Below are 21,573 nucleotides of genomic sequence, written 5' to 3'. Positions count from 1 at the left end.
AGGCGCCCGCCACAACGCCTGGCCATTTTTTGGTTGCAGCCATCATTGTTGTTTGGCGGGACCGGGCTGGGGATTCGAACCCGGCACCTTAGGTGTATGTGGCTGGCACCTTAGCCGCTTGAGCCACAGGCGCCGAGCCAAGATGTATTCTTCTTCTAAAACTGCTTCTCTCCCTATTGTCTCTCTCTCTCTCCCTTCTGCTAAGACAAAAAGCCCTAAGGCATCTAAGGGTAATTGTTTATGAGCAAGATAATAGCACAGCGTCCGTTTCTGGCCACTAAAGAAGGTGGGCCGGAGACCTGGCCAGTCCCAGGGCCCAACAGTAGGAGACTTAAGTACTTTGAAGAGTATCTATCTATTATAGTATATAGGTTTTAATAAGCTTTATAGTATTTTGTCCCCATTTTTACTACTTTATGCACATATCTTTAAAATTTACTCAGACTTTTATTTAATATGCTGTTACTTTTTAAATGACGTCTTGGTGAGCTGGTTGTAGGATGGATTTCACATCTATAATATGTACAGGCTTGGAAATCTAAAAACAAATATTCAGTCCACTGAAGACCTCTTCTAACAATATATTAGGACACTTTCTGGTTTCTGATTATTTTTCAAGCTAATCTCATCACTGGAATGAGACAGAACATTAACTACCAAACTTTATCAAATAGCTGCACCTGGTTTACAGCAAGACACAGTTAGAAGCAGACTATTTCTGAACTTTTTAACCATGCTGACTTTCAATTCATAACCTACTATGAATAACCCATGTTAATAGACTATTATATGTTAATAATAATAACCTATGTTAATCTTATTATTAAAAGTTTTTCATTTACTAAAATAGTAATAACTAAGAGGCTAAATATTAAACTATAACTAATTAACTCTTAGGCAATGATCAAAACAACTTTGTAATTTGTCTTATAACAAACACTAATGTTGTCACTGCTGAATCTCACACTAATCAAGTTGTAAACCATATCAGATAAAGAAGGTGCCAAAAAAATGTATACATATTTTAAGCCAGAAAAAACCAAAACTGTAATACTCAAGGCATGTCTGACTTTTGCAATTATAAGATACAATGAATTTAACAATTTGAATACAGTTTTTTTCCTTTCTTAAATGTGTATTTTTTTGGCACCCTCTGTTTGCATATAATACACGTGTACTTTAATGTGCTGAAAACTGGACAAAAGTGAGTCTACATAGTCTTTGGATCTGGAATGACTTTGATAAGCCCTATTTTGAAGAAAAGGTATTAACTGCTCAGGGGGCTTGGGGAAAAAAAAATTGCTATGCAAATCACCTACTAAAATCTAAGAGCAGATTATGAAGATCTCTGGCCTGTTTCAAAGCTGTTTGAACCAGACTCACTCTCCTGGAAATTGTGAGATTCTGGAAGTACTCTGAAGCTCATTATTGCAAAAGGTTCACACTGCACACACCGGCGATGTCCTTTGTCCTTGATATTTGCATCTATTATGCTTCTTAAATGAAAAGGCATTGTGATGTTTCATTAATGTAAAAATATACATATATTTTTGCAGTTTTTGGCTGGGGCTGGGTTTGAACCCGCCACCTCCAGCATATGGGGCCAGCGCCCTACTCCTTTCAGCCACAAGCACCCCCCCCCAAATATTTTTTATTAAATGAAGAGATAAACCAAAAGGACAAGATACTAAAAAAGAAAGGTACAATCAGTCAAAGATAAATATATAAATGAACAAAGAATTGTGATTACTTCTGGCAGAAGTAATTTAGCTAAGCTCATATGAGACAAAGAAGGTCATGTAAGAAGGAACAGTAAAGTCTGATTCCTATCCAACCTCTACACACGAAACACTACTACCACAACTACAAATGTTATTTAACAGCTCAAGTGAGATCATTACATGTAGATAATAAATGCATATGCATCATCTCCTTGTTCAACAAAAGGAAACCACTCTATAGGGAATATATTTTAGAACTCTTTGGTTACAACTGAGACTCTAGGTGGGAACTGGAAATCTGAATGAAGTAATAAATCAACTCAATTTTGTGGCTGCTACTTCGTCAGATGAAATATATTCTCATTGTTTAATCAACTAAGCTATGTGTAAAGGATCATTCTCCTGAGGCCAGTTAAAAGATTTACTATACCTGGATCTGTGTCACAGTGCCCTCAGTAATCTCATCATCTGCCACCTCTGTGGTCGCGGTCATGGTCACCTCAAAGCTCTGATCATTTTCTGAAACTTCAAGAAAAGATAGAGTAGTTTATCTCTAGAATAATAATGCCAAGTACTAATTATTCTAAAAATATCCATGGTAAAACATGACCATCTAATTTCCTAACATACTTCATAGAGTCAATATTTCATATGTTCAACAAATATTATATACCTAATTCCTACAAGATATTGATCTAGGTGCTAGGGATATAGCAATGAGCAAAACAAACAAAAATCCTGCCTTTATAGACTTTATATTCTAGTGGGGAAATATAGACGATGAAGAAGATACTATGTTGCATAGTAATTAATATAGAGGAGGAAAATACTAAGCAGGAAAGGGAATGTGTTGGGGTGGGGAGGAGGGTATTTGAAGTTTTAGACAGGTGGCTAGAAAAAGTGATCATGAATTTGAACAAGGTGAGGAGAGAAGCTAGTCTTGCAAGCATCCTAAGGAACACTTCAAGGAAAGCCAAGTGTAAAGGCTCTCAGATAGGACATATGTTGAAATGCTCATGGCAACAGCAAGGTGGCCAGTGTGGCTATAGAGGACTGAATAATAACAGCAGATGACTGAGAAGCCTTATAGGTTATTGTAAACCCTTTAGTAGAAAACCATTCAAAGATTTTATAGAGGAGTGATATAATCTAATTTTTATTTTAACAGAATCACTCTGGCTGGTATGGAGGAAAACAGTCTAAAGGGCAGCAAAGGCTGGAATGAGATCAGTTAAGAGGCTAATGCAATAATCCAAATAAGACAGGTCAGTGCTTTGGACTAGGATGAAGGAAAGTGAAGAGTGGTTAGTGGTTCAAATTGTAAATATATTTTATTGTGAATGTATCCAATACGATTTGCAGAAAAAACAGATATGAAAGAAACTAAGAGCCAAGAGTAACATTAAATAAGTTTTGCATAAAATCTGAACTACTAGAATAATGGACCTGCTATTAATGAGATGAGGAAGGCTATTAAAAAAGCAGATTTAAGAAGTTTTAGGAGGTCAGTTTTAAACACATTAGTTTGAGATAGCTACTCAACATCTAAAGTTTAAGAGCAGTCTGACCTGGAGTAAATCTGGTTTATCATTAGACAGCATTTAAAACCATGAACTAAGATCACCTGGAAAGTGTGTAAAAACAACAGAAAGCGATCTAAGGACTGAGTCTTGGAGTGCTCTGTACTTAGAGGTTCAGGTGACATGAACAAGTCAACCTAAAAAAATGAGAAGGAATGGACAGCAAAATAGGTTTCTTAGAAGACAAAAGACAAATGTTTCAAAAAGGAGGGGGTAATAAATACTGTCAAAACTTCCTAACAAATTAAGTAAAACGAAGACTTAAGAAAGTCTCTGGAGACGTGGGAAAAACCGTTTTGGCTAAAAGGTGAAAGTCTGATTAGAGAGTTTCAAAAAAATAGAAGAAATGAAGGCATATACAGGCAATTTTCATGGTATTTTGCGATAAATACCAAGGAGAGAAACTGAGTAAGATCCAAAAGTGAGCTGAAGGGACTTTTCAAAGATAGAAGGGACTATTCAAAATAAATAAATAACAGTATATTTGTAATGCTGATGGGAATGATCCAGTGGAGAATGAAAAACTGAAGATTCAGAAGAAAGGAAATAACTACTGGAATAATGTCCTTGAGTAGGCAAAGGGCATGAAATCTAGTAAATATAGGGCCTTAGTGAAGACAAAGAATAGAATATATGGACATAGATGCGGATGAGGGTGTATTTGTGGTAGTGGAAGTTTATAGAAATTATTTTCAAGTTATTTTAATTTTCTCAGAGAACTGGGAAACAAGGATACCAGTTCAAAGTAAAAAGGTGGAAGTATCAAGAAGTTTCAGGGCAGTCCTCTCAGAGTGAGACAAAAAACACTAGAGAACTGGTGAGCAGCATTATGAGCCCATGATCAGGAATTTAAAGTGAGACCAATCAGCTTGCTTGTGCCATTTTTCTCTAATCCTTTTCAATTAGCTGCATTGGTATAAATACAAATAGGCAAAGACAGATTTAGACAGGTTTAGGGTTTCACCAAAGAACAATGAAGCAAGAGAAGGAAAAAGTACTTGAAGATAAATATAAGACAGTGAGTATAATGATTAACGATCAAAGTGCAGCAGGGTAAAGAGGAAAGAAAGGATGCAAGCGAAGAAGGAACAATGAAACAGTGATAAGATCAATGGGTCTCAGTGAGGCAAAAAGATGGCAGGAATTAAACAGTACTAGAGAAAATGAGCTGGAGAGACAGAAGTAGTGGTAGAAAAATAGCAAATCTGAAAAAGATCACAAATAGGTAACAAGAAGAGAAGTAAAGCGAGTAAATAAACAGATAAAAGAAAGAGGCTAATGTCCTCAAAGAATCATCTAAATGAATATTAGAATCACCATATCGTTAAAACTATGCATCGGGGATGGAGTAAATGTAGTGGTAACATACCTGCAAAAAGTGCTAAATGAGCTAGAATGAACAACATGAGAGTCAAGGCTCAGACAGATAAATTTCATCAGTCTTATTATCACTAATTATGAGGCTCCAGAATGTCTTCATATATGGTGATTATTATGACCCAACATTAACACTAAGCAGCTCATGTGCTTTCTTGTCAAAATATCTGTATTATCTTGAGCTAAGTGAACGAGGCTATAAAAGATTCAGTTTAACACCATAAAACAGAACAGAATACCTATTTGAACTTATAAACATGAATGAGGCATTCTACTTTAAGCAAATAAACTAGCTGATGTCTATCAAAATAACCAAACATTCATACAGAATTACACCTGTACTGATACAGATAAGCCAATCAAGCTTTAAAATGGAATCACAACATGACAGCCAAATTACTTGAGATTTAAAAAACTTAAGAATCATCATTGAGGAAAGAAATCTTTTTTTTTTTTTTTGCAGTTTTTGGCCGGGGCCAGGTTTGAAACCGCCATCTCCAGTATATGGGGCTGGGGCCCTACTCTGAGACACAGAATCTTTGTTTTTTTTTTTTTAATTGAGACAGAGTGTCACCATGTCACCCTTGGTAGAGTACCATCACATCACAGCTCACAGCAACCTCCAACCCCTAGGCTTAGGTAATTCTTTTGCCTCAGCCCCCCAAGAGCTGGGACTACAGGTGCCTGCCACAAGGCCTGGCCATTTTTTGTTGCAGTTTGGCTGGAGCTAGTTTTGAACCCTCCACTCTTGGTATATGGAGCCTGCGCCCTACCCATTGAGCCACAGGCACCACCTGAGGAAAGAATCTTTAATTTGAAATGTTATACTGTATATGCCACAAACTAGAAGCAATATTAACACTAACAGTTTTTTTGATAAAGACTCATGGCAAATTGAAATAAAATGGTTTCTTTTCTATTCAATTTAATGAACCATTAACTCAAAATAGAGTACATATTTACTTGTTAAGATAAAATTTTCCATGCTAAAAACATAGTCTTGTTTTTTCACTAGATGAAAATGTGATTTTGCCTGATGCTGAGTGCAAAGTTCTCAGATATGGAAAAAACTCTCCTTTGTGGTAGGGGAAGGCCACGAATAGCCATGTGTCCCCTCCTCACCACTATGGACTAAGATGTACTCTGGCTTATTGGGGCCACCATCTTCAACAAAATTCTATATTTTTTGTTGAACAAGTCAGAAATATAACCTAACATTGCATTCAGTATTTTGTAGCCTTTTGCCAGCAGTAAGTATTCCACATGAAATACACCTCTTATAGAATCCAATCTATTCGAAATGATCTTGGAAAAGGAACACGTTAAAAACTTTGTGAGAATCAACTACTCAGGCTATTAACATTCATGTAGTCCTCTATAGCCTTAGAGGCAGGATAAGCATTAGGGTTAGGAGTACCTACTACAGAAACCAGAATGCCTGGATACAATCTTAGACAAATTATTGTAATGTCATGTGCCTCAGTTTCCTCACTTATAAAATAGAGAAAATAATGACAGTACCTTGTATAGAGCACACTTTTTTTTTTTGAGAGTCTCACTCTGTCATCCTAGGCAGTGTATCATGGCATCATTGCTCACACTCTTGGGCTCAAATGATCCTCTTGCCTCAGTCTCTCAAATAGTTGGGACTATAGGCATCTGCCATAACACCGGCTTAGTTTTTCTATTTTTAGTAGAGATGGGCTATCACTCTTGCTCAGGCTGGTCCCAAACTTCTAAGACTTTTGAGCTCAAGTAATCCAACCTACCTCGTGCCTCAGCTTCCTGAAGTGCTAGGATTACAAGTGTGAGCCATTGTGCCCAGCACAGCATACTTTCTCAATGAGGGCAAATATTGTTCTTGGGAAGACAGTACATGTGAAAAACACTTTATCATCTTTATGTACAAAGCACATGTATAGTGCATTTAAAAAATACAGTATCTACCTTTGGGACTATACTGTATGTTTCGTGTAAGAAGAATGTGATTAGGAAATAATGCCTAAAAAGGCTCCTTTTGGGGTATTAAACAAGTTTGAAAAGATTAAATTAGGCAATATATGTAAAAGTATTTACAGATAGGGCCTGCACATAAAACTCATGGTTAGTTAAAAAGAAGTTTTTTCACTAAATGAGGAGAAAAGCAATGAATCCTTTACCTAGAAATGCCAACTTATCTCTTATAAGCTAAAATTTGATTTCAAAGGGAACTCCATATTCTTAATACACAGTGACTTACGTGGAAGTGCAACAACTGATATGCAAGGAGTAGAATCATCAATACTCTGATCATCCTCAGAGGACAGACAAAGCCTTTTATGTGGAGGTTCAGTACTATCTTCTGAGTCTATTTCATCTACTTCTAATGGAAGAAACAAACAAACAAACATCTCAAAAATTTCAAACCAATGAAGAAAACCCAAAATCTCTAATTAGTAACGACTCTACAACAATTTTCTTATCCATTAAAACACTTTTCTTACCTATTTGCTCATTTAACTAAGCCTACTTGTGCAAACGAGTCAAAAGGACATTGCTTTCTCTATGCCTAGTACAGTATTCAACTTCTGAAGGTTTCTTGAAGGAACTGTCGTAAAACTTAAAAGAGAAAAGGAAGTCAGGGGAAAATTACTATTCCTTCCAGCAGCAGACGCAATATGTGCAATGGCATGGAGACATGAAAAGCTTAAGATATGTCAAGAAAATAAAAATACTGTGTATTGCTGGAACATAGACATGTGAAATATACCAGGAAGTGAGGCTGAGAGGGAAATGATGGGAGGCCTACGTGCCAAATGAAAAAACCTATACTATGTTCTGGAAACCACGGGAAACTTATGCTATTCTGAACCATCAACAGTTTCATCAATAGTTTGAAAAATGAATTATAGGTAGGAGACCAGTTAAAAAACTGTGAGAGCTATCCTGATGAGAAATGAGGATCTCAACTAAGGTGGACTTGAAATAGAAAGGAAGAAATGGATTCAAGAAGCACACTACTACTATCAACGAGTCTTCATGATGGAATGATGTGGGAGATGAGAGAAAGAATTTCTTCTCAACCACTGAGTAATGAAATTAACTAGGATAGGAAAAAACAGAACGAGGTTTAGGAAATGCATGAAGAACTACTTGGGACGTGGAACTTAAGGTGCTTATGAGAAGCACAGAGAATTCAGAATAAAGACGAAGTTTGAGTCATTCTAGTAGATAAGTGCTAGTTAAAATCATGAATTTGAATTAAATAACCCAGGGATTATGTACAAAGAACAAAGACAGAACTGGCTGGGTGTGGTAGCTCACACCTGTAATCACAGCACTCAGGGAAGCTGGGGTGGGTGGATCACTTGAGCTAAAGAGTTAGAGACCAGCCTGAGCAAGATTGAGACCCCCAACTCTACTAAAAATGAAAAACTGAGGCAAGAGGATTGCTTGAGCCCAAGAGTTTGAGGTGCTGTGAGCTATGATGCCAGAGCACTCTACTGAGAGTGACAAAGTGAGACTCTGTCTAAAAAAAAAAGTTGAATGAAGATAAACTTAAAAACAAAATAAATATAAAGTAGAGAGTAGAGACAGAATCACCAGCCTCAAGGCTGTTGAATCTTAATTCATTATAGATAATCACATTAAATCTTACTCAAATAGTTGTGTGATACTCTTAGTCTAACACAGGATCTAACAAAAAATGTCCTATCTGCACTGATAGGACTACATTTTCTTATGTACTAAATATACTGCTTTTATAAATACACTCTATATCAAATGATATAAAGGAGAAAGTGTATTGTAATTATGCCATCAGCATCTTTGGAAGCCAGCAGATACTATTTACAAAATAGCAAAGAGATTGATAAAGGCTAAAATTTATGGTAAATTAAGAAACAAAAAGTATATTTAAAAAATTAAAAGTATGAATTAATTCATACTCCAAAGAGATAACATTTTCTTTTTTTTGAGACAGTCTTATTTTGTTGCTTTCGGTAGAGTGCAGTGGCATCATAGCTCACAGCAACCTCAAATTCTTGGGCTCAAGCCATTCTCTTGTCTCAAGTAGCTGGGACTACAGGCACCTGCCACAACGTCTGGCTATTTTTAGAGACAGGGTCTTGGTTCTTGCTCAGGCTGGTCCCATGAGCTCTGGCAATCCACCCGCTACGGCCTCCCAGAGTGCTGGCATTACAGGTGAGAGCAACCACACCTGGCTGAGATAACCTTTTTTTATGTGCTAGCCTACACTCACAGACACCTATTTTCTTATCTGGGCAATAGAGATCAAAAGTGAAATGGAATTCAAAAATCCAGAAGTGTCACAAGTATCATCAGGGTTTTGTTGATGATGAGCCATCAAGTTCTCTTACCATTCTGAGGGCAATGAAGAATGAGGTTCCCTTCTGTGTCCTGAGTCAAAGTCACAGAGTTCACAGTTTCTACTGTTACTGTGTCAGAATCCTCTTCAACTGTGCTCATACTCAAATCTATACGAAAATAGAATCCAGATTAGGATCTTAAAAATTATTTCCAGATAACATTAAGTGCCCCCTGACTCCCCTCCACCAAAATACCCATCAATTTATTTGGGTTATCTATTTACCTGTAGTATCAGTTCAGATTTCAAAAACTTCCTTTCATAAACTTTTACCCATTTATAATTAGATGCAATAATCTCCAAGAATCTCACTGCTCTGATACATTTTAAAAACAGCATTTATAATACTTTTAAAGTATTTCTACCACATTCAACAAAAGAGGATCTCTTTATTTCAATTCCTTTGTTGTACCAACCAAACTCTTACCACTTTTTTTTTTGGTAGTTTTTGGCTGAGGCTGGGTTTGAATCCGCCCCCTCCGGTGTATGGGGCCTGTGCCTTACTCCTTTGAGCCATAGGTGCTGCCCAACTCTTATCACTTTTTGATTATGTTTTTTTTTTCCTTTGGTCTTGCTTTGTTACCCAAGCTGGAGTGTACTGGCTTAATCATAGCTCACCACAGCCCTGAATTCCTGGGCTCAAGCCATTCTCCTACCTTAGACTCCTCCCAAGTAACTAGGACCACAGGTCTGCACTACCACATTAGACTAATTTTTTTACATTTTTGTAGAGATAGGGTCTTGCTATGTTGCCTAACCTGGTGTCAAACTCCTGGCCTCAGTGATTCTTTTGCCTTGGCTTCCAAGAGCACTGGGATTACATGGGAAAGTGACTGACTGCACCCACCTAATTATGTTTTTACTGGCAGCTTTGTAGGTGTTCAAACTTTGGAATTCTTTAGCAGAATATTCACTAAAACTCTTAATCTTTATCTAAGAATTTTTCCAAAATACAGGTATTTAAGCTCTAGAGTCTGAAACATAGGAACACAAAGTAATTCTTCTTACTGTTTTTCCCCATAATATTAAACAAGTGCATACATTCATTGACCAAATTACTTTTCTGATGTGGCATGAGGCCTTCAGTAAACTCTTCATTGTTCAAAGTGCCTTCACCTTCTACTCTACACAAATATTTTTCTCTTATACAAACTGAATGATCAGAGTCTTAGAACACAATGATTGGCAGGGAGAAATATATTTGGATTTTAATCACCAGCCTAGTGGAAGTCTCCAAAATCACTTTATTATGTTCAACGCTATTTACCTCACTTTTGGTCTAATTTACATACTTTTCCAACTCATCACTCAATATTTATTTGGCTTTCTTTTTTTAAAAAAGTGACACGGTTATCACTATGTTTGCCCGGGCTAGAGCACAGTAGCTATTTAGTATACTATAATTTCAAACTCCTGAGCTCAAGTGAGCTCCCTCTCAAGTAGCTGGGCCTACAGACACGTCACCATGCTTGGCTCTGACTTTTATACACAAGATATTAGTCCATTTGTATATTTATTATTGAAGTGAATATATTTTCCTTTGGCAAGAAAATGGAAATATATTAACATCCACATGGTGAAGATCTATTTAAAATTTTACTATAAAAATTACTGATTGAAAAGGATATCATTCATTTTATAATGATAATGATGCTATTCCCAAAATAAAGATAAATGGAAATCATGATCCGGATTTTTGTTTTTTTTAATTGAGACAGTGTCTCACTTTGTTGCCCTCATAAAGTGCCTTGGCATTATAGCTCACAGCAATCTCCAACACTTGAGCTCAGACAATTTTCTTGCTTCAGCCTTCTTAGTAGCTGGGACTACAGATGCCTGCCACAATGCCTGGCTATTTTATTTTTATTTTTATTTTTGTTTAACAGGCCAGGGCTGAGTTTGAATCCACCAGCCCCAGTGCATGAGGGTGGTATCCTAACCACTGAGCTACGGGCGTCCAGCCTCATTATCCAGTTCTGACTGAAATTTGCAAATCATGAGATAAAGTCCTTGCAACAAAGGCAGACTTACCTAGACAACAGATGGATCAGCTACAGCCCTTCCCACAGAATCAAGTTGCCTTCCCTTGGCCACCAGCATTACTTTCATGTTATCCAGATTGTTTCTCCCCCATGTTCCTATCTCTGCAACAGTCTGAAAAAGTAACAGCATTATACAATGAGGCCTGGTAAGAACAAACAATTGCATAGTAGCAGTATGCTGACGACACTATAGCCACAAGCCTCTGTTATATCTCACACTAGAAGAGTAAGACAAAACCATAATTCTTTTTTGATAGACTTTCTGGAAATCAGCCATGAAGAGTATTACTCAATGAACAAAGGACAGAAATGAGATCTTGTATCTACTAAATACAAACATTCTCTGGGGAAAAAAAGGTTTAGTTATGCTAGTGGGTCTATGAACTATAGACTTTCATACCAGTGTATGACGTGACCTAATGGTTTATCAACCAATATAGTACCATAAACGTGACCAGTAGCTATGGTTTTCTTTATAAGGAGTTATTAACTTCTGTATGACCAAATTTCATTTTAAAGCATTAAAATTATATAATGTCTATTAATTCAGAAACCATTTTTAAGATGACACATGAATAGACCTATCTGGGGGCAGGGGGTGGATTTATGAAAAGAAAAACCACAATCGGGTCAGAAAAGATAAATTACAAGTTTTTTGAATGCAGTATGAAACCTTAAGAAAACTGAAATGGTTTTTAAAGGTTTCTTTTAACAGGCTTTTTCTCCACTCCCAAAGATCAACCAAGAATAAGCAAAGGATTTGAGGTCCAAGGGGATATTTTAGCCAAAATTACAGTGGAAAAGTTCCCTTCTAATTAGAACTCCTCTAGGATGGTTGTATTTTAGAATTACTTTACCTAAATGAATCAGCAAAGGAAACGTATACATTTTGCTAGAGAAACCTCCAGTTAGCTATAGGATTTCATGTTGTTCTCATTTCTGAACCCATCACTTTTTAAAATAGCTTGTTTGTTAGCAGTGCTTATTGCAAAAAAGAGAGAATTTCTTTTCTTTTTGGAAACAGAGTCTTACTTTATCACCCTGGGGTTGAGTGTTGTGGCATCATCATAGCTCATGGCAACCTCAAACTCTTGGGCTCAAGTAATTCTCTTGCCTCAGCTTCCCAAGTAGCTGGGACTTACAGTGGCAACCACAATGCCTGGCTAGTTTTTCTATTTTTAGTAGAGACGGGGTCTCACTCTTGCTCAGGCTGGTCTGTTACTTCTGAGCTCAAGCAATCCCACCCGTCTCAGCCTACCAGAGCCCTAGAATTATAGGCATGAGCCATGATGCCTGGCTGCAAAAGAGAGAAATGTTTTTAAAAGGTTAAAACATCTATAAACTTTCCAAACTAAGAATTTTCTTACTCTTTGATATAGCTCTTTCCAACCTTATTCCTTGATGTTTATGTGTGCACGCACGAGGTCTGACAATTAAGTTCACAAACTCACCCTAGAAAAAGTACATTTACAAGTACTACATTTGTTGCTGACTATCACTATAATTACCCTTGAAGTACTACCCCTGCACTGATGTGAGTGCCTAGTTCACCCTTCAAAGCAATTTTGGAACTCTTTTTCTGGAATGGCTATCAGAACTGTCATCTTATTACTGATGCCTGGAATGTCATCAAAATGTCTTCCTTTCCATATTTCCTTTATCTGAGAAAGAAAAAAAAGTCACTGGGGGCCAGATCAGGTGAGTAAGGAGGGAGTTCCCAATGTGGTTATTTGTTTACTGGCTAAAATCCCCTTCATAGACAATGCCATGTGAGCTGCTATATTGTCATGATGCCAGAGACATGAGTTAGTGGTGAAAAGTTTTGGTGGTTTTTTGGTCTAATTTTTCACGTCACTTCCAAATAGTAAACTTGGTTAACTGTCCGACTAATACAAATTCATAATGAACAATCCCTCTGACATAAAAAATGTTAACAACATTGTTTCAACTCTTGATTTGGACTGACAGAACTTCTCTGCTGATGGCTGACTTCCACTGTGCACTTTGACACAGGATCACATTGGTAACAACCAATTTTCATTACCAATGATATAACACAGCCTTAAACATTCTCTTGCCTCTCCAAAAGGTCTTGGCAAACTTCTGCTTTTCTTTGATTTTATTAATCAGTGAGCTTGCTTTGGGACATTTTTGCACACACCTTTCTCATGCCAAAATTTTCAGTAAAGATTTTCCTATTTATCTGTTTACTTGGTCAACCAATGATTTTGACACATAATTTGACAATTTTTTGCAATGTCTTCCTCAGTTCTGTTTGTTACTGGCAGCCATGACCTCTCCTATCAAGTGACACTTTCTACTCAGAAAAATATTTAATCCATTTCTACACTGCTTTTGTCTTCAAGGCATTATCCCCATAAACTTTATTAACCTGTCTCTGATTTCACTTCCACTCTTGCCAAATTTAAAAAGAAATTTAATGTTTGTTTGTTGCTCTAAGCTCCAACATTCTTGCCACAGCACACAAAAACATGCAAAAATGACCACCACTCTGCAAGATACCATCACGCATCCACACAACCGCAACTGTGAGACGATAAAAAAAGATTCCGATGTATGAAACCTTATGGAATTATTTGTACAGTGCTGCTAACATAACCACACAGTAGCAAGTTCACGAAGTTAACTGTCAGAACTTGTATTAAGTGATATATGACTGGAAAATACTTAGTTACTTTCAATTTTTCCCTTCTGCCTTTGTAATGGGATATACTCTACATACTATTTTTATACTAACTAGATGTAAGATAAACAAAGGAAAGAAAAACAGAATTTTAGCACACATGGTAACTGATAATAGCAGCATTCTGGTACTTTTCCATCATTTGGAGGTTATCTTTAAATAGCAAAATACCCTAATAAGAAAAAAATACCTGAGGGCAGGAGCAAATCTGAATGCATTGAGGGAGACCATGGAAGGCCCTTCTGCTAGACTTCAAGAATTTTTAATACTGCCTTAGATATGGAAACTTTGTCAATTTGTGTAAAGCTTTGTGAAGTACGAATTAACCCCAAAGCCTTACCATCAGTTATTAGGCAGCTTCACAAGGCTACTGAAATACTAAAGGCAGCTAAAAACATGGACAATCTTTCTGGAGAAATCCTAATGAGATATATCAAGCTGTGCAAGATCTGAAAATTGCATTGTAGTCAAGAATATTCAAGGAAATTAGTGCAAGCAATAGTGTAGAATATTTTCCTTTTTAAAAGAATTACAGGCCAGGGATGGTGGCTCACGCCTGTAATCCTAGCACTCTGGGAGACCCAAGGCAGTAGATTGCTTGAGCTCACAGGTTTGAGAGCAGCCTGAGCCAGAGCAAGATCTCGTCTCTAAAATAGCCAGTGCCTATAGTCCCAGTTTCTTGGTAGGCTGAGGCAAAAGGATTGACTGAGCCCAAGAGTTTGAGGTTGTTGTGAGCTATGCCGCCACAGCAGTCTACCAAGGGCAACAAAGTGAGACTATCTTAAAAAAAAAAAATTATAGCATTATAAGTCAGAGAGTGGCTTACAGAAGGATCTAGATCTATTAGATACGTTTGCATTGCATCTTATTTCTTAATAGTTCTAATGCTTTGACATTGCTGTGTTCATATTTATGTATTCCTTATAGCTCAGACAACTTTAGTTTCTTAAGCAGTCTATTTGATGAACACATGTGCTATACCTGGATGAAATATAGCAGAAACCATCAATAGTGATATGTATGACTCGTTGACATTTCCATTGTAAACGTCAATTCTGAATTGTTTATGTATAATATATATAACTAAATTTGTCGTATTGGGCCGGAAGCAGGATTTTAGCCACCATTATGAACTGATTTAATTATGTATATCAAAACTTTTTTTTTATTTTGAGACAGAATCTATGTTGCCCTCAGTAGAGTGCCATGGTGTAGCAGGTCACTGGAACCTCAAACTCTTGGGCTTAAGCAATTCTCTTGCTTCAGCCTCCCAAGTAGCTGAGACTACAGGTGACTGCCACAATGCCCAGCTATTTTTTGTTGCAGTTGTCATTGTTCTTTAGCTGGCCCAGGCCGGTTTTAAACCCGTTAGCCTTGATGTGTTGGCTGGTGCTGTAACCACTGTGCTATGGGTGCTGAGACAGAACTTTGTTTTTTTAAAAAGCTTGAAAGAAATTTCTTATAATTGGCTTTCCAATGAATAGTTTTTTTAAAGCTTGCCAGGCAGTTAACAGTGTGAACTATATCACTTTTGTATTGAGTGAAAAATAAAATTTTTAGAAACTTAGATTTTAACTAAGTGCTTAGCTGAGAATGTTTTTCAAAGTTTTATAGCCTATAAATGAAGGCCTAAAAAATAATGTATAGAATGAAACACAGGCAATATGCAAAACTCCTGTGTACTTTTATTATATAAAAGTAACTTCAGTTTACCTAAAAAACTTTGTCTCAACAGCAATTAAATACTTTCTCAAGAAATACGTTCCAGTCATTAAGTGTATTAAGAATTATTAAGTATAGGGTGGCACCTGTGGCTCAAGGAGTAGGACACCATAAACAGCCACCTTCTCTTTTTAAAAAATCTAAGCTTGTAGACTATTTTTTAAAAATATTACATTGCTATTTATAAAATCACAAAAACACTTCTATCAAACTCCAAAATATTTATATGCTTCTAGGTCATAAGAGTTGACAGATTTCTCACTGTGGATTATTTGTGTGTGAAACAAAGCAGGAAAATAAACTGAGAAGAAAATTATGTTTATAGAGGATTCCTTTAATACATCACATTTCTTAAATGTAAATGTATTTATAATGCAAACATATTTGTAGTGCAGCTTAATACTTAAGAAACCAAATGATAAAACTGTAGAGTTGTGCACGTTGTCAATGACAAAAATAAAACCACTTTAGAAGTAAAAAACACACAAAAAACTGAAATATGGCTACAAAATATTTATAATAGAGTTATTACATATCTTTACATTTGAGAAGAAGTTTATCTGTTTTCATTTATAGCTCCCAATGAGTAAGACCTTAATATATAATAACCTGGTAGAACAAAAAGAAAGAGATAAAGAAATATAAAGTACAAAGAACTCTTCTGGGTCTCTTATTTTTTGAGACAGAACCTCAAGCTGTTGCCCTGCGCAGAGCACCATGGCATCACAGCTCATAGCAACCTCCAACTCCTGGGCTCAAGCGAGTCTCCTGCCTCTGCCTCCCAAGTAGATGGAAACTTTGTGACATATATGAGATGACTCATATATGTTATAAAAGCAAATTACTTAAAAGGGCATTTGCTTAGTAATGTATAATAAAGGATATGAAACTCTTTGCTAAATAGAAAATTTTTGTACAGGATGGTGGCTAACAAATCCTAAAGATGAGTACATAAGAGGGCTAACAGATATGGCCACAGAATAAATATAGTATCTTCACAAGTTCCAATTTTATTTAAGATAGGAACACTTCACAGTTGAGGCAGAACGTTTTAGACTACAATCCCAAGCTCCTTGGAATTTTCTTCCCTGTACTTACACCAGCCTTGGTGTATGTGGCCGGCGCCCTAACCACTGAGCAATGGGCACTGAGCCTGAGCACTGAACTTTTAAGCAAGGCATTATCAGAAGCTCTTGGAAAGAAAATATAAATTATCTCTACATATCTGATTTATACTGATGTTGATTTTTAAAACACATTTCCTCAGCAGTCACTAAAAAAGGCAGTAAATAAACCTAATAAGCATTTCTTCTACTATGTAACACCTGATGGTAAATGAATGACTGACCACGGGTGCTTAGAATGACCTGACAGCATACCTAATCAAATTGACATTTTTAAAAATGGAATGATATAAAAAAGAAATTAAATTGTTCATAAAGAGGTCTCCAGTGTGCTTTTTCTTGACAACTTCTGGTATTCAGTCTTGGAACAGGCTATGTTTTCACAAACTTGAAAAAGCAGATATAAGCATCATGTTCCTCCTTTATTTAAACTTTTATTTACCTTTACAGAATCAAAAGCATACACAAAATCCATTTTGTGATTTCTATCACCGGAATTCTCACAAAAATACCACCAAGAAAAAGGAAGAAACCACACAGAAGCAAACAAATGCCACGTACATTTGATTACTAACTGTATTCTACATTTAATACTTGGCAATCAGTTTAATTAAAGATCATTTAGTTTTTCACTTGCTCAGATTGTCTTACATCACTTAGAAATTAAAAATATCTTTTGGAGCTGAAATTGCAAAGCACTGGCTCGGTGCCTGTGGCTCAAGTGGCTAAGGCACCAGCCATGTACACCCAAGGTGGTGGGTTCGAATCCAGCCCGGGCCCATCAAACAACAATGACAGCTGCAACCAAAAAATAGCCGGGCGTTGTGGCGGGCACCTGTGGTCCCAGCTACTTGGGAGGCGGAGGCAGGAGACTCGCTTGAGCCCAGGAGTTGGAGGTTGCTGTGAGCTGAGATGCCACGGCACTCTACCCAGGGGGACAGCTTGAGGCTCCTCTCTCTCAAAAAAAAAAAAAAAGAAATTGCAAAGCACTTAAAAGTCTTGTCAGTTTCTAGGAAATCCTTTTAAATAGAAAAAAAGTACTGCAAATAATGGTGGTAAGAGAAAATGGGCTATGAAAAATGAAAATTAAGCTGGGCACAACAGTTCATGACTATAACCCCAGCACTTTTAAAGGCCAAGGCAGTATGATAGCTTGAAGCCAGGAGTTTGAGACCAGCCTGAATAAGACATCCAGATCCCATCTGTACAAGTTGTAAGAAAAGCTATCCAGACATGGTGGGGTGCACCTGTAGTCCCAGCTAATAAGGAGGGTAAGACAGGATGATTGCTGGTACCCAGGTGTTTTGAGAATACAGTGAACTACAATCCTACCCCTGTACGTTAGCTTGGGCAACAGAGCAAGACCCTATCTCTGAAAATAAAGAAAACTCCATTTCCAGAAGGTAGGATACATCTGTGTTAAACAGGCACTTTCTATATATGACATAACGAAAATACAGCATAACCTTTCCTAAATTTTGCTGCTGTTTTCAAGTCTTTCCAACAGACAGGTTTTTAATACAAGTGATACAGGACCTCAATCCTTTCAAAACACCCCTAAGCTCCCTCAATATTTTAATACCTGTATGCCAGGCCGTAAATCCTGAGGGACATTCATTTTACATTATTTTATTTATCTTTACAGGTGTTAATGTAAGCCAATTAAGTGAAGCATGAAAAAACCAAGTGCTTAAAAACGCTGAGACATGGCTCATGTGCTCCTGGCTCAGTGGGTGCTAGCCACATATACCAAAGGTGGGAGGTTCGAGCCTGTATCAGGCCTACTAAACAAAAATGCCAACTGCAACCAAAAAAAATAGCTGGGCCTTGTGGCAGGCACCTGTGGTCCCAGCTACTAGCGAGGCTGAGGCAAGAGAATCACCTAAGCCCAAGAGCTGGAGGTTGCTGTGAGTTGTGACACTACAGCGCTCTATGGAGGATGACACAGACTTTGTTTCAAAAAAAAAAAAGGTCTGTAGATGTAGGAAAGATAAATGAAATTAATAGAAAGGTCAGCATTACGTTGGTATAGTTTTTTGTTACTTAAATTCCAAGTCAGTGATATCTAACTAACCATATAAATGCACCCCTTTAAAGGGAGTATTGAGGTTGAATGAGAGAACCACCTCTCATCTAAGAAAAAAGAGGACCTGGAAAAAGAGGACTTAAAACACTTAAGAGGACACATACCTATTTTTGATGATTCTCTACCAATAACCATTTACCAGCCATGTTCTGCTTGCAAAACTCAAATCCTAACTCCAAAACTTGTATGATTTCTCCTCCTCATAATACTAATAAAACCTGAACACTCAGAAAAATATTTATATAGTACAGTCACATAACTGCTAAAAGAATGAACTTTAAGTTCTATGAAGTATGCAATGCCCAGTACTTACTGATTAAATGTTGATGAAGACAGGGCAATAGCATTTTGGCTCCAACATCTAGCTCAAATGCACTCAATTAGAGATTTCACGCAGAATATGCAGGATCTATATCAGTTCCAAAAAGCATATTTTGGGGTGAGCCTATCAACTAAAATAGCGAAAAAAAAATTAGCTTGTTTGGTGGCACACAGAAGCACCTAGTATACACGGAGTTAAAATGATAAAAATCACGAATCATGAAAAAATTTTCTTCATAAATGTAACAAACATTGTTATATTTAGATAGGATCAAGCTTTTCATGCTTTGTAAATGAAAAAAAAACCACGTAATTCTCACACATAATTGTATTCTCTCCGTATGACAATCTTTGTAATACAACTTCAACCTTTTTTTTTTCCTAAACCTTAACTAAATTTCTGAATCTTAACCAAATACATGAACTCTTACGTCTACTACACCATCTCAGTTAAAAGGCTAAGATATCTGGCGTTATCACCATGGTCAGAGTCTTTAAATGTTAAAGCAGTGATAAATTACTCAAATTACTAACAATTAAAATATAGTAATCCTCAGAAAGTAACCAGCTTAAAGAAATCTGAAGTAATGGGAAAACATGAAAATCCTTAACTGAAAATGAAAGATGGGTTAATATATGCAAAACTTTCCAAATAGTGGAAAATATTTTACTTGCACTGGAGCTTAAAAGCTACAAATGGTCGTTTACCACGAATTAAAAATATAGGTATAAACAACAACAAAAAGAAATCCCACATTACTTTAAGCTTAAAAACACCGTATTAGTGATTGTACAGAATATGTTGTAAGATGTCCCAAAAAGCAGCCTCGCCTGTCACAAAGTACGCACACAAAAGAAATCAAGATCTTGTACGTTTTCTTTAAAAAGAAGTACATAAAGATGAATGAAATTGCAAGAAAACAAGATTCAATCGGGGAAGGGAAGGGATTCTGACTCAGATTTCAAAGGATTATCATCCTTTCTTTATCCACACCGAAAATTTTTATGATAACCTAGGCTGTACCATTCAACTGAATAGAACGGCACTTGGCCGCTTCGGCTCTCAGATCTACTCCGGAGACTGGGGTAAAACGGTATCGCCCCGGACAGATTCCCCAAAGTACATTTTAAAGAACAAAGTGGATTTAACAATTTTAAGAAACTCTCTTGGAACTCGGCATAGTAACGACAATTACTACTTCGCAGACGCAGTGTTTCTCCGCTCCTCTGGGATTCTCCCCGCACCCCATCCCACGTCCCTCTCCCTCAAAGAGGACCAGGCTGACGGGGACGGTTCGGCCAGAAATTCCGAGTCTCTCTGCCCACACTGTGAAGTGCTGAGCAAGGCTGAACCCAAAAGACCCGAAGAAGAGTCTAAAACGCCAACTAAATAAAAAGAAAAAGAAAAAAAAAAAGCGGGGGTGGGAGGGTAGAGAGTTACGGCGAGACCCGCCCCCACTCTCTCAACCCCACCCAAGCCCACCGCTCCCTCACCGGACCACATAACACAACCAGAAGAGGTAACAAAAAACAAAATAAAAAAAAGCAACACTACGAGCAAATAAGTAAGGCTTACTGTCCCCACTCCCCGGGCCAATTCTCCACCAAGGCTCCGGCTCACCCCACCCCCCCAGGGGTCCCGGCGCCATTTAGCTCCTCCGAAGCCGCCGCCATTTTCCGCTCCCGCCGGATCGCTGCTGTGCCTCGGCGGCCGTTCGCTCTCCTGCTCTGCAGCCTGAGCCACCGCCGCCGCCCGGCCCCGAGAGGGAGGCCCCGGCCTGAACGTGCGGGGACTGCAGCTTCAGCGTCAGGAAAGCCCGGCTCCGACCCCGCCCGCGGCGCCCAGGCGCTGGCAGCTTGCGCCAGCCGGCGGGACCTAGCGGGCAGCTAGGGGGCCGGACAGGCTCCACTGGGCGGAGCGGCCCTGGCGGCGGTTGGGACCTGAAGGTTCCATCGCACTTACTTCCTGTTTTGGGTCCGGGCACTTTGGAAGAACCAGGATGGAGGCTCCAAAAAATACCAGGATGGAGGAAGCAGCCACGGGCGAGAGTGGCTGCAGCTGGAGTGAGCGAGCGCAACGAGCCACCGGAAACGGAGCTGCGCCGGCGTCCCGCCCCCAGGCCCCCGCACGCTCCCCCGCCCGCCCGACTCTCCTGCTGGGCGGCCCCGCGCGCCGGCTGCCTGCGTCATTTCCGGGCGTGGCAGCACGTGAAAAAAGGTCCCGGCTTGTTACAGTTTGTGCGTTGCTCCGTGTGGTGGTGGTTGTACGTTCTTCTCGCTCTTTCTGGGGCGTCTATATAGACTCTCACTCTCTTGCTATAAAGGATTCATTTCTCCTTTTGCACATGTATGTCTAAGTATCCTTAGGCCCTGCGGGCTGATTTTCATAATTCCTCGTGGTTTCTGAGCGGAGGGAGCCGGGGTGGAATGAAAATAAACCGAATTCTTGAGTACAGAAGAAGACAGCAAGTGTTTTCATTCTTGGTCCAAGGCACTTAAAATGTGGTATAGCTGGTTGGTCATGTGAAAC

General features: G+C 38.2%; 1 protein-coding gene across 3 annotated transcripts in view; it reads right to left on the bottom strand.

Moving 5' to 3' along the window:
* DMTF1 (cyclin D binding myb like transcription factor 1) overlaps window positions 1-21,201 on the bottom strand; it is a 49,450-nt gene extending 28,249 nt beyond the window's left edge. For 2 of the 3 annotated variants that reach the window (XM_003782636.3, XM_023518806.1), the window contains exons 1-5: window positions 21,007-21,201; window positions 11,076-11,198; window positions 9,037-9,153; window positions 6,918-7,040; window positions 2,152-2,246 (exon numbers count right to left, since the gene is read on the bottom strand). In XM_003782636.3, the coding sequence (XP_003782684.1) occupies window positions 2,152-2,246; window positions 6,918-7,040; window positions 9,037-9,145 (327 nt within the window). In that variant the 5' untranslated portion in view covers window positions 9,146-9,153; window positions 11,076-11,198; window positions 21,007-21,201. Of the gene's footprint in view, window positions 1-2,151; window positions 2,247-6,917; window positions 7,041-9,036; window positions 9,154-11,075; window positions 11,199-19,035; window positions 20,433-21,006 lie in introns of those variants that run through there. The other variant, XM_023518805.1, reaches the window with a different exon arrangement.
* Window positions 21,202-21,573: the final 372 nt, after the last annotated feature.

The sequence above is a fragment of the Otolemur garnettii genome, unplaced genomic scaffold, assembly GCF_000181295.1.
Source record: "Otolemur garnettii isolate 467f Iridium unplaced genomic scaffold, OtoGar3 scaffold00005, whole genome shotgun sequence".
Taxonomy (NCBI): Eukaryota; Metazoa; Chordata; class Mammalia; order Primates; family Galagidae; genus Otolemur; species Otolemur garnettii.
This window is presented reverse-complemented; position numbering and strand designations above follow the sequence as displayed.